The 13,462-nt window shown below is 41.3% G+C and overlaps 1 protein-coding gene across 4 annotated transcripts; it reads left to right on the top strand.

Annotated features, from left to right (window-relative positions):
• Positions 1–8,846: 8,846 nt before the first annotated feature.
• On the top strand, positions 8,847–13,115 carry HJV (hemojuvelin BMP co-receptor). 4 transcript variants are annotated; one of them, XM_017665716.3, is made up of 4 exons: positions 8,847–9,004; positions 10,258–10,444; positions 10,829–11,403; positions 11,898–13,115. In XM_017665716.3, the coding sequence occupies exons 2-4, from the start codon at positions 10,348–10,350 to the stop codon at positions 12,630–12,632; spliced, it is 1,407 nt and encodes a 468-aa protein (XP_017521205.1). In that variant the 5' UTR covers positions 8,847–9,004; positions 10,258–10,347; the 3' UTR covers positions 12,633–13,115. The 4 variants fall into 4 exon arrangements, with proteins under 4 accessions (XP_017521205.1, XP_017521206.1, XP_036877678.1 ...); XM_017665717.3 differs by having other exon boundaries at positions 8,849–9,004; positions 10,240–10,444; XM_037021783.2 differs by lacking the exon at positions 10,258–10,444 and having other exon boundaries at positions 8,850–9,004.
• Positions 13,116–13,462: the final 347 nt, after the last annotated feature.

Genomic DNA, 13,462 nt, shown 5'->3' with positions numbered 1-13,462 from the left:
GAGGAAAACAAATCCTACCATTTGCAACAACATGGCTGGAGCTGGAGGATATTTTGCTCAGTGAAATAAGCCAGGTGGAGAAAGACAAGTATCAAATGATTTCACTCATCTGTGGAGCATAAGAACAAAGCAAAAACTGAAGGAACAAAACAGCAGCAGACTCACAGAACCCAAGAATGGACTAACAGTTACCAAAGGGAAAAGGATTGGGGAGGATGCGTGGGAAGGGAGGCATAAGGAGGGGAAAAGGGGCATTAGGATGAGCATGTATAATATAGGGTGCAGGGGACACAGAGAAGGTAGTATAACACAGAGAAAACAAGTATTGATTCTGTGGCATCTTACTACACTGATGGACAGTGACTGTAATGGGGTATGTGGTGGGGATGTAATAATAGGGAGGGGTCTAGTAACCATAATGTTGTTCATGTAATTGTACATTAATGATAGCAAAATACAAAAAAAATCCATCAATGAACGAATGGATAAACACCTGCATTATATATATATAAACATTATATATATATATATATATATATATATATATATATATATATATATATATATTTGGACATAAAAAATGAAGTACTGATACATGCTACAACTTGAATCAATCTCCAAAATATTATGCTAAAAGAAAGAAGCCTAGTAATGGGGTATGTGGTGGGGACTTGATGATGGGGGAAGTCTAGTAACTATAATGTTGCTCATGTAATTGTAGAATAATGATACCAAAATTTAAAAAACTAAAAAAAAAAAAGAAAGAGAGAAACCAGACACAAAAGGTCACACACTGTAGTATTCCATTTATATGAAATGTCCAGAATATACAAATCCATAGAGACAGAAAGCAGACTGGTTGTTGCCAGAGGTTGAGGAGTGACTGCTTAATGAGTACAGGCTTTCCTTTTGCGGTGATGAAAAATGCTCTGAAGCTAGAAAGTGGTGGTGGCTGTACAGCATGTTTACTATACCATTGAATTGTATACTTTAAATGGTTAAAATTATGAACTTTATGTTATGTGCATTTTACCACAATTTAAAAAGCAGTGAAGGGGAAATCTTAGCAAGACTTCTTTTTTTTAGATATAGATATAGACAAAATTATTCCAAGAGTTCCATGGAAAGGCAAAAGGACTAGAAGAGTTAAAACAAATATTGATAAAAATAATCAAGCAGGCAGAATCAGCTTACCCATTTTCAAGACTTATTATAAGGCTACAGTAGTCAAGATGATGTGATATTGGCAGAAGGATAAAAACACAGGTCAATGAAATAGAATAGAGAACATAGCAGTAGGCCCACACAGATATGCCTAAATTACTGCTAAGGTGCAAAAGCAATTCAATGAAGGGACAATACCTCTTTCAATATACATTGCCAAAGAAACTGGACATCCATAGGCAAAAAACAGAAAAAACCCTCAACCTAAGTCTCATATCTTACACCAAAACTAACTCAAAGTGGATCACCAACTTAAATGTGAAGCATAAAGCTTTCAGGAAAAAAAAATAGGAGAAGCTCTCATCACTAGGGCTATACAAACATTTGATGCCAAAAGCAAGATCAATCAAAGATAAAATTGACAAACTAGACTTCATCAAAATTAAATACTAAATTTGCTCTGCAAAACACCCTGTGTTACAAAGATGAAAAGGCAAGCTACTGATTGGGAGAAAATTTTTGCCAACCACATAACCCAACAAAGGACTATTATCTGTAATAGAACTCTCAAACCCAACAGCAAAAAAAAAAAATCCAAAGAGAAAATGGTCAAAAGACATGAAGGGACATTTCACCAAAGAGGATATACAAATATAGAAGAGATAACAATAAGCACATGAAAAGAATGCTCAACATTATTAGCCATTAGGGAAATACAAATTAAAACCACAATTGAATATCACTGTATACCTGTCAGAATGGCTAACATTTTTTTAAATGACATCATCAAATGCTGCTGAGAATACAGAGAAACTGGATCACTCATACATTGTTTTGGGGAATGTAAAATGGCACAGCCACTCTGGAAAACAATTTAGCAGCTTAGTCAAAATAATAATATGTAATTTTCATGTGACCCAGCATTTGCACTCCTAGGTATTTATCTCAGAGAAATAAAAACTAATGTTCACACAAAAACCTGTACACAAGTGTTATCCAATAATAATAGCCAAAAAACAGAAACAAGGAAGTTGTCCTTCAACAAGTGAATGATTAAACAAACTCCAGTACAGCTATAGCATGGAATACAATTTAGCAATAAAAAAGAACAAATTACTGATACATATACAACTTGGATGAATCTCCAGAGAATTACATTGAGTGAAAAAAGCCAATCTATATGATTTACATATGGAGTTACAAACTATATGATTCTGTTTATATAACATTCTTAAAATGACAAAATTATAGAAATGGAGAACAGATTAGGTTTTGCTAGATGTTAAGGTTAGAAGGGAGGTGGGAGGGAAGTGGCTGTGGCAACATGAAGGCACCTTGTGATAGACATGTTCTGTATCTTAACTGTACTAGTGTCAATATCTTGGTTGTAATATGTGTTTCCTAAGATGTTACCACAGGGAGAAACTGGGTAAGTTATACAGTATCTCTGTACTATTTCTTACAACTGCATGTAAAGCTATAATTATCTCAAAATAAAAAGGTTAATTTATGTTTAATGGATGTAGAGTTTCAGTTTTGCAAGATGAAAAGAGTTCTAGAAACTGGTTGCATAACAACATGGATGTGCTTCACACTACTGAACTGTGCACTTAAAAGTGATTAAGGTAGTAAATATTACAGGGTATGTGGCGGGGGGACTTGGTAATATGGGTGGATGAAGTAACCACAATGTTGCTCAGGTGAAAACTTCATTGGATTGTATATAAATGGTTCCTTAATAAATAAATATATATATATCAGACTCAAAAAAGATAGTACATATTACATCGTGTGTATTTTACCACAATTAAAAAAGTTTTAAAGAAATTTAAAAGTTTAACTTAAAAAAAACAAAGTGGAAAGATTTTACAAACCAACAGACACTAGAAATTGAGTGGGAAAAAATGTGATTAATTCCACCAGAGGGAGTGAAGAAACATTAGAAACACTGCAGCACACCAGTAGCAAAGCCAGCATTAGAACTTGCGTACCTCCTCTCCAAATATTTAAGATCTTTCCTTATTTTGGGCTTTAAGATCCAAGCGAGCCCCTAATCCTTTTTTACATTAGATTTTCCCACATAATACCAGATGACATCAATCTCAAGTCTCCCTGTGGTCCATAGCATTTCCTGTCTGCATGGACATTCCTGTCTTCACCATCCTTAGGCTAGTGGTTCACAACCATAGTCACACATGAAATCACACAGGGAGTATTGACAACCACAAAAATCCTGGTGGTTGGGTTCCACACGACCCCCCTCCAGAGATTCTGATTTCATAGGTCCTGGGTGTAGTCTGAGCACAAAATTTTTTTTAAAGCTCCCCAGACGATTATAACATGCAGCCAAAGGTAAGAGCTGCTGGTTTAGGCACTAGACAGTGCATCTTTCCATTAAGCACTACATTACAGTTGTCTTGAATTAGACTGTTACTTTTCATTTATGTATATTTTATCTCCATGGCAAGACTGTAATGTCCTAGAAGGCCTTAATTCTATCATATATTTCTAGCAAATTTTAAGTGCTGGGTCAACGCTTGAAGAATTTAACTAAGCCAACTTGCTGAGAAGTTTCCTGGCTTGGCGCCAGGATCCAAATTAATTTTGGTTATTTAATATAGTCCAAATATAAGATAGAACAGGTCAAAGACAAAGTCTAATCTTTAGTGAGAATGGCAGACATTATTCCTGACAGAGCAGTGGCTAAAGTCCAGGCCTAAATAACTGAGAAATCTTTGCCTGGTTAGCAGCAAAAGTCTGGGAACAAAAAAACACAAGACATTAATCACTATTCGTATCTCATGGTAAGCCCTTCTACCAATCTGGTTTGTTTTATCCACAATGTTATAATAAGCATGCCAAGAACACTCCAGAAGATGGAAGACCGTATATGTGATACAGCCTAGAAATCTATCAGAAATGCCCAAAGTCCTTCTGGGGAAGAGTCTAGGTGGACATGTCTACTGTATAAATAACAATCCAGCAAGTAGACCCAAATGGGTAGTAATTCATAGACTGAAGTTCACCTTGTAGTATTCCACAGACTTTGGTAATTTGGAGTAATCTATATCCAAGGAGCCTAAATTTCCTGATACATTCAGGAGAGATCTTGCTCTATAACATAACAGCATGAATGTCTCCTGTGCCCACCCAATTTCCAAGTTCTGCTCAATTGAGGGGACAGGAGAAGTGCTAGAATTATAAAGACTTTGGGCAAGCACCACAAGAGACACCTTAGATCAAACACATAATCTGTTGGTTTTTCAATCCATTTTAATAATAAAACGCTTTTTTTCTAATGAAATCATACCCTCAATCCCGAAGTTTAAAACAGCTCAAAGCAGAGCTGCTCTGGTTTGGACTGTGTGTAGGGAATCCCTACAGCTCTGGGAGCATGGGTTTGATATCCAAATTCTGCAGGTAATGGGGCTGAGGTTTACCTTTGTGTGGCCCTGTCCTTGGGAGGTTCCAATGGAAGCCAATTACATGAATTAGAAGGAATCAAACACCTCTCTTATATGAGAATGCTAGGAAGATCATGTCCTTGACCTCCACAAAAATAAACTGTTTCTAAAGCAAGGATGATCCATACAGTGAAAAGACTTCATCTCCTAAACCAGTTATGGTCATAGTAGTGTGACCACCTGGGATTGAGAATGTCTAAGTGTATTCCTCAACCTTCCCCAGAGTGCCTGTGGAAATATGTAGGGGTACTTTAAACAAAGAATTGTCCCTCCCATAATGTCAATAGGGCACCACTGAGAAACCCTGAAAGCAACAGAAGCCTGAAAGATTTGGGTAACTTTTTACTCAAGGTCCCAATGACATACCTCAACATGATCTCCCACAAGTGAATCCTAATCTCTCTCTCATTACTTCCACTGCCTCTGCTCTACTCCTACCAGTTATTCACATTATCAAGAAAATAATCCTTTTTTCAGATGTTAGAAGATCTGTAGCTTCCATGGAGTCCAGGAGCTCCTGGTGGTCTATCCATAATAAAGAGGTAGCTCCTTGGTGGTCTAGTGGCTAGGATACAGGCCTTTCACAGTAAAAAGGAGCCATCTGCAAAGCAGCTGCATTACAATTTTATTATGGAAATTTTTCAAATCCTTACGAAAAGAGATAGCATTATGAATACCTGTGTATGCAATACTCAGTTTCAAAATCATCTAATATCCTGTAGGCATTCATCAGCATTCAAATATCCCCACTTGTCTCTTCATTTTGTTGTTTCCTTGAAAACGGATCCAATAAAGCCCATGCTCTGCAACTGCTTGATGTCTCTTGAGTCCTCCTCTAATTTATAGGTTCTCTCTCCATCTTCTTTTTAAAAAAATATATTTGTTTGTGGAGTATTTTTTCCTGTAGAGTATTCCCATAGTCTGATGTATTTCCTGTAAACTAGTAGTTAGCTCTATACTAGAGGCTGATCAGATTCAGACTGAAGAGCTTTTTTCGCAAGGTTACTTCATAGGCAGCATTGTATACTTCACCTAGGACCAGGAAAGGCATGGTGTTTGTCTCTCCTTTTGCGATGGATAACAGCCATTGTTGATCATTGCCTAGATATACTAATTCATTAGGGGTTACAAAATGGTGATATTCTGATTATGCTATTCCATTTTCACTCCTGTGCTGAAAAGCCTCTACAAAGAGAAAGTTTCCCCTCATTTTAAGTTCCCACAGGAAAAAACAGGGTAAATGCTCATTCTTTCTGATTACTCGCAGTTTTCAAAATGAGTTGATCCCTTACCATTCTCCAACAATGACCAATGATTTTATATATTTTTTTTAATTTAAATTTTTATTTTAATATCATTAATGTACAATTACTTGAACATTATGGTTACTAGACTCCCCCTATTATCAAGTACCCCCCACATACCCCATTATAGTCACTGTCCATCAGCGTAGTAAGATGCTGTAGAATCATTACTTGTCTTCTCTGTATATACTGCCTTTCCCGTGTCACTCCCCACCCCCACTACATTTTGTGTGCTCATCGTGATGCCCCTTTTCCCCCCTTATCCCTCCCTTCCCACCCATCCTCCCAAGTCTCTTTCCCTTTGGTAACTGTTAGTCCATTCTTGGGTTCTATGAGTCTGCTGCTGTTTTGTTCCTTCAGTTTTTGCTTTGTTCTTACACCCCGCAGATGAGTGAAATCATTTGATACTTGTCTTTCTCCACCTGGCTTATTTCACTGAGCGTAATATCCTCTAGCTCCAGCCATGTTGTTGCAAATGGTAGGATTTGTTTTCTTCTTGTGGTTGAATAATACTCCATTGTGTATATGTACTACATCTTCTTTATCCATTCATCTCCTGATGGACACTTAGGTTGCTTCCATTTCTTGGCTATTGTAAAGAGTGCTGCAATAAACATAGGGGTACATATGTCTTTTTCAAACTGGGCTCCTGCATTCTTAGCGTAAATTCCTAGGAGTGGAATTCCTGGGTCAAATGGTATTTCTACTTTTAGTTTTTTGAGGAACCTCCATACTGCTTTCCTCAATGGTTGAACTAGTTTACATTCCCACCAGCAGTGTAGGAGGGAGGGTTCCCCTTTCTCCACATCCTCGCCAACATTTGTTGTTGTTTGTCTTTTGGATGTTGGCCACCCTAACTGGTGTGAGGTGATATCTCATTGTGGTTTTAATTTGCATTTCTCTGATGATTAGGGATGTGGAGTATCTTTTCATGTGTCTGTTGGCCATCTGAATTTCTTCTTTGGAGAACTGTCTATTCAGCTCCTCTGCCCATTTTTTTAATTGGCTTATTTGCTATTTGTTTGTTGAGGTGTGTGAGCTTTTTATATAATTTGGATGTCAACCCCTTATCAGATATATAATTTATGAATCCCATACTAATGAGTTTATATTTTTAAGTGTCATTGTGAACTCATATTGTGATATCAAATATGCTTAAATCCATTGCTGATAGCATCCATTTTGATACTCAGATTGTCCACTTTGGCCAGTGGGAACTATTCTAGATGCTTCTGAGCCCTTTGATACAATCCCAAGAGTACTTTGAAAGCTTCCTCGCTTATCCTGTACAATTCCTATCTTGTTTCCCATACCTGAAATCAGCCATTTCTCCAAGGAGTTCCTTTTAGTGGGAAATGGTAATTAGATAGCTCAGTTTGAACATGAGGGGAGTTCATTGCTCCCGGGATATTGTCTCTAGGCCTTTTCAGGATAAAGCTAGGAAATGTTTTAGGATAGAATGTACTACAAACTCACAGTTACGCTTCCAGTTTAAATTTAGAATTACAGAGATTTTATCTTACTTCATCAATAATAAATTTGTACCTCTTTATTCTACACCAAAAATCCTGATTCATGAAGACACTAACATTATTACTCATTTGTTTATCCCACAATAATTTTAGAATAGCAGTTAACACTACCACCACCATGACTACTTTAAAATACTTTGTGCTTCTTTTTGTTATTGGAGTGTATATTCCACTTGAAATGTCATAATCAGATTATTGTATTTTAAAATTACATAGATAGTTTGGTTGGGGGCATTTTACATTTTTGTAATAAAATCCCTTGTGATATGGGCCCATGTGGTTGAGAAAAAAACTAAATTTGTCAGCTATATACGTATAATAAAGAGAAGATACTGTGTGGTTCTCTAGATTCTGAATTAAATGTAAAGGAATTAATGCAGATGCCTTGGTAACACTATTTGGAATCAGCCTTTGTGTTAAGTTCATTTGACAAGCACTAAGAGATGATGTTATGGATGCCCATGGCTGCAAAAATATGACAAGGCTAAGTTTCTTGGTTGCAGTATCTTAAAAGGTGGCAAGATTATGTTAATCCACAAAAGTACCTTTCTGAATCTCTTCTTCTCAGTTTCTCTCTCCAAGTCTTCCTCCCATGTGGATTAGTAACTTTCAGAACATTGTATCCCCTTTCCTTCTTCACCTCTTTGCCTTTGCTAGTCTCCTTCCCTAGCAACTCAGGAGTTTACCCTTTTCTGTGTATTGGTGAGAGGGAGAGAAAAGGAATTGCTGTGTAAACTAAGGGAATGAAAATGGAGGAGGTAGGGGGATGGACAGCTGCAAGGATCTGGACTGGTAGACTGAAACAAGCCCTCATCCTAAACAGCTGAGAGCTCAGATTTCTTCTCTGCACAGCTGGCTTTTTTAGTCCTTCTGAAATACTATGCAAATGTTGGGGAGGGACTGTTAACTCCCTCTACCATGGATTTATTTAAAGTCAGCTATCTCCTAGATATGCTCTATAGAAACTAAATGCAATATTCAATATTCAATATAGCAGGGATGAGGGTGGTGGACGAAAGGTAAACAATTTCTCACTCTAATTTTTAAAGGCCAGGAGCTCATTATTGAGAATGCTGGAGGACTGCCTGGAGTAGGCAGTGACAAGAGTCATATAAACTGGAATTGGATATCTGACTTGCCTGTCATATAACTGCCCGCCCCACCACTACCAACTTGCACCCTATACTTCATATTCTTTCTAATCCAACCTATCCTTCCCACTGCCTCCCACTCTGACACCCTACCCCCACCAACGTTCCTGGAATTTTGGACTTAGCTATTTTTAAAACAGTCAATTCAGTAGCCACCTCCCTCCCCCGCTCAGCTGTCCAGTACTCTGGCCAGCTAGCTATACACTTCCCCTCCCCCCCACACCAAACCTTCTCTGGTTCCCTGACCTCAGTGAGACTGCAGCCGGCCTGGGGACGTGGGGGAAACATGGAGAGAGAAACAGGAGATACCCTGGCTGGAGCTGACCCACAGAATAGGCAGTCATGACTGGAGACTTGGATATCAGAGTAATGTTTGGCCTCTGGAAACAGTAAGTCAAAATGAAATTGCAATTCCTTTATAAGGTTTTGGACTGAATTTAGATTTTCATAAAATTATGACACCTACTTGGATGTCACTGGTCCAAAAGCTAGAATCTCTTCTATACCAAGGTGCTCCAATCCCCATTTCTCCTTCTGTCTTATTTCTGGTCTCTGGCCATTTGAAGTTTAATCCTCCATCTCTCCTCTGGCAGTCTTAGCTCTCTTCTTACCTTGTTATCTCAAGACTTCTGGTGAAGTTTTAGGATTTTTCCACATCCCCAATTCTGTGCTTTTTTCACCAAGGTCAAATTTAGCCTCAGATGATTAGTCACTGATACTCTTCTATGTTGCCCCTACTTAGCAGTATCCTTCACACTGGGCTTCCAAGGGTGGGGGCTGCTCCTTGTTGTAAATTATTTCTCCCCGCAGTTCTAGCCCCAACATCCTCTTTTCCCTCCTGCATGACTCTTCCCCCATCATATCCTCACCCCAAGAGAGGGGAGTTCAGCAGGAGCCCTTCCCCAATCCCTGTCCTCATCAAGAGACTGAGAACTTCTAAATTTGCAAAAGAAGTATAATGGAATGAGTGGTTCTTTCATCAGATTTGGAAAAATACAAGAACTATTGCCTCAGAACAAACAAATATTGATTTGCATGCTTGGTTTGCCTACCATTATTCCCTGAGAGAAAGGGATTATAATGCAGCTCTTTAGAGTAGAAGAAATAAATGGGTTCCCTTTTTGTTTGAATACTGATGTTTTAGAGAGGGGATAGGTGTTCCACCCTTATTCCTTCTTGCTGAAAATTCTTACACAAAGAAGGAAAAGATATGAATGACCCCAGGAGTATGTTCCCTTCCGATGGGGAGGGGCAAATAAGAGGTATGTTTCTGAAGTATTTTCAGATCCTTATGCTATTGGGGAGCCCACTGGGATAACTGGGATATGATCTAGCCACATGATTCCTTTTTTGACATTTCTATTTGGCAGCTCAGGATGGGGCAATATAGTGGACTCTGCCCCCCATAATCTGCTCAACCTTCTTCCCACCCCCACCTAGGGGTATTGCCTAAGGGACCTGAAAGTGGCCACAAGAGCAGGGCACAGAGGCTGAGAAGCCACATTTACTATTTGGGGAGCCCTGTGATCCCCAGACTCCATTGTGTTCATCCTTTTCGTGATCTCTCCAGATTCTTTTCACATCATCCTGAACAATCTTCAACTCTCTCTCTCCCCATGCCCAGCCAAATTTCTTTTTTCAGTCCCTTACAGGACATCCAGTCAAAATTCACTAGGTAGGAGAGTCATCAGCTGGAAAGAACCGGAGCCTGGGGGGACCTGGCTGGATAGGTATGGGGGATCCAGGCCAGTCCCCTAGTCCCTGGCCCCCCCGTGGCACTCCCCCAACTCTAAGCACTCTCACTCTCCTGCTGCTCCTCTGTGGACATGGTAAGGAAGGGCTAGGGAAGGGTTTGGGGAATCTAGAGGGTAGGCTGTCATACAGGGGTGGGCATGTGAGCATGTGTGAGTGGGAACAGGTGGATGCTGAGGAGTGCTAGTCACTCACCCCACTCAAATTGGTGTATTTTATTTCCCGTTCACCTTGGGGAAGGGCACTGGGAAAACCCTTGATAGGCAGTGAGAAGATATCTAGGGGTATACACACCTATTTAGCAAGTCTGAGTGAGGACAGGCCTAGGGAGCTGGGGGTTGGGGACGGAGGAAGGCCCTCAGTTGAAACAGCTGGAATCCCCTCTTGAAATCTGGGAGTTACGAACGTACATAGAGCGGGGATCCGGAGACCCTCTCACGATTCTCTCCCTTCGTCCTTAGCTCATTCTCAATGCAAGATCCTCCGCTGCAATGCTGAGTATGTATCGTCCACCCTGAGCCTTAGAGGTGGGGGCTCACCAGGAGCGCTTCGAGGAGGTGCAGAAGGTGGCGGCCGGGTCGGAAGGGTGGGCTCGGGAGGCCTCTGCCGAGCCCTCCGCTCCTACGCGCTCTGCACTCGGCGCACCGCCCGCACCTGCCGCGGGGACCTTGCCTTCCATTCAGCGGTGCACGGCATTGAAGACCTGATGATCCAGCATAACTGTTCCCGCCAGGGGCCCACAGCCCCTCCCTTGCCCCGGGGCCCCGCCCTTCCGGGCGCAGGACCGGTTCGCTCCTCCGGTCCCGCAGCCCCGGACCCCTGTGACTATGAAGGCCGGTTTTCCCGGCTGCACGGTCGACCCCCGGGCTTCTTGCACTGCGCCTCCTTTGGGGACCCCCATGTGCGCAGCTTCCACCACCACTTTCACACGTGCCGTGTCCAAGGAGCGTGGCCCCTGCTGGATAATGACTTCCTCTTTGTCCAGGCCACCAGCTCCCCCGTGGCATTGGGAGCCAACGCCACCACCACCCGGAAGGTCAGGGACTGGGTTGTTCCTGCAGATCTTCTCACGGTCGCCCCAGGATACCACTCCCTCCCTGTTCCCACTATTTCACAGCACTTTTCCCTATTCCTTTTTTTTCCTCAATCACTCCCACATCTTGAATCACTCCCTCCTACCAGACACTGGCTCCTGTAAATCACTTTCCCTTGGTGGGAATTTTACTCAAATGCAGAAAACGTGAAGAGAAAGCTGAGGTGAGAAGAGCTGAGGAACCCTAGGTTGAGGACATACAGAGGGAAACTTTTCCTTCTGTGGGAGTTGCTGAGATGGAGACTAAAAGGAGAGAGGGGCTGAGCAGGTATGAGGCAATACTGGGACATAAAGAGCAGGGAATCGAGGGAAAGGGCCGAGATCAGACTTGTAGCTCTGCTGGGATCACATCCCTGACTGTGTGTGAGGACTGACTGGGGGTAGACAGGAGGATGCTCTGGGCCCAAAATGAACTGTTTCCCTTTTTGCCCTCACAGCTCACCATTATATTTAAGAACATGCAGGAATGCATTGATCAGAAGGTATACCAGGCTGAGGTGGACAATCTTCCTGCAGCCTTTGAAGATGGTTCTATCAATGGAGGTGACCGACCTGGGGGCTCAAGTTTGTCCGTTCGAACTGCTAACCCTGGGAGCCATGTGGAGATCCGAGCTGCCTATATTGGCACAACCATAATCATTCGACAGACAGCTGGGCAGCTCTCCTTCTCCATTAAGGTAGCACATGATGTGGCCAGGGCCTTCTCAGCTGAGCAGGACCTGCAGCTCTGTGTCGAGGGATGCCCCCCAAGTCAGCGACTCTCTCGCTCAGATCGCAGTCGCCGAGGAGCTATAACCATTGATACTGCCAGACAGCTGTGCAAGGAAGGACTGCCAGTTGAAGACGCCTACTTCCATTCCTGTGTCTTTGATGTTTTAATCTCTGGTGACCCCAACTTTACTGTGGCAGCTCAGGCAGCTCTGGAGGATGCCCGAGCCTTCCTGCCAGACTTAGAAAACCTGCATCTCTTCCCCTCAGATGCTGCGGTTCCTCTTTTCTCAGCGACCCTCCTAGCCTGGTTCCTTTCTGGGCTCATTGTTCTGTGGCTTTGTGTTCTAGGCCAGCAAACCCATGACAGGTTCGGAAATGAGTTGGGGATAGAGACTGATGGGGAAGAACATGAAGAATCACTGAAAGAAACAGCAGGGACTAGGAGACACATGAAACAATGACATTTATCCAGTCAGATCAGGTTGCAGTCCAGGGTTGAAATTACCACAGAATAAGGATTCTGGGCAAGGTTTCTGCATTCTAGACCTCTGCAGGGGCTCTTCACCAATTTCCTCAGTACCGTTTATAGTAAGTGAATTGTTCCAGTTCATCTACTCCTGAGATCACCCAACAAACTTAGAGGTTATAAAGGTCCTGATTATCAGTAGAAAACTTAAGGATTGAGACTTTTAAGAAGAACTGAAAGAAGACATGATCAGTACCCATATGAAACTCAAAATCTAATTTCTCTTGGAAAGTAGAAAAAGGAAGAAATGATTAAGGAAAGGAATCTAGTTGATGAATATATGTATATAAGATGTGTTCTGCTTTCTTGGTTCAGAAATGAAGTGAGAATCTCTGCCTTTGGAGAATGGCACAGACAGGAAAGAAACTGTCATCCCCATTCCTAACTGATCTGTTATTAAAGCTATAAATTCTTCACATCCTCTTCTCTTGCAGATGTTGAATCTCTTTTACAGATGCTTGAAATACAGTAAGGACAATGTGTTCACTTCACTGAAAGAGAGTTCAGAAGTATCAAATATTGTTTCTGTCCTCAGGAAATGTACAGGTTAATAGAGAGATAAACTGATTCACATGAAGGAGTGATGAATGTGTAATTATTCACTAAATTCTATGGTACTGTGAATTAGATGAGAAGATGGTAATGAAAAATAAAGAAAAAATAATAGGAGATAATAAAGGAGATGGGATGTGAAGTGATCTTTGAAGATCAGTTAGGATTTAAATTGTTAAGGACCTTCTAGGGCAATAGAAACCATTTGGAGTT

Source organism: Manis javanica, chromosome 4 (assembly GCF_040802235.1).
Source record: "Manis javanica isolate MJ-LG chromosome 4, MJ_LKY, whole genome shotgun sequence".
NCBI classification, from domain to species: Eukaryota; Metazoa; Chordata; class Mammalia; order Pholidota; family Manidae; genus Manis; species Manis javanica.
Note: the sequence above shows the minus strand (reverse complement) of the source record. Positions and strands in the feature narration are given on the sequence as shown.

Coding starts and splice junctions, on each gene's coding strand:
- HJV (XM_017665716.3), top strand. CDS start 10,348: ATGGGGGATCCAGGCCAGTCCCCTAGTCCCTGGCCCCCCCGTGGCACT. Junction 10,445..10,828: donor GCTGCTCCTCTGTGGACATG/GTAAGGAAGGGC, acceptor CTTCGTCCTTAG/CTCATTCTCAATGCAAGATC. Junction 11,404..11,897: donor ACGCCACCACCACCCGGAAG/GTCAGGGACTGG, acceptor TTGCCCTCACAG/CTCACCATTATATTTAAGAA.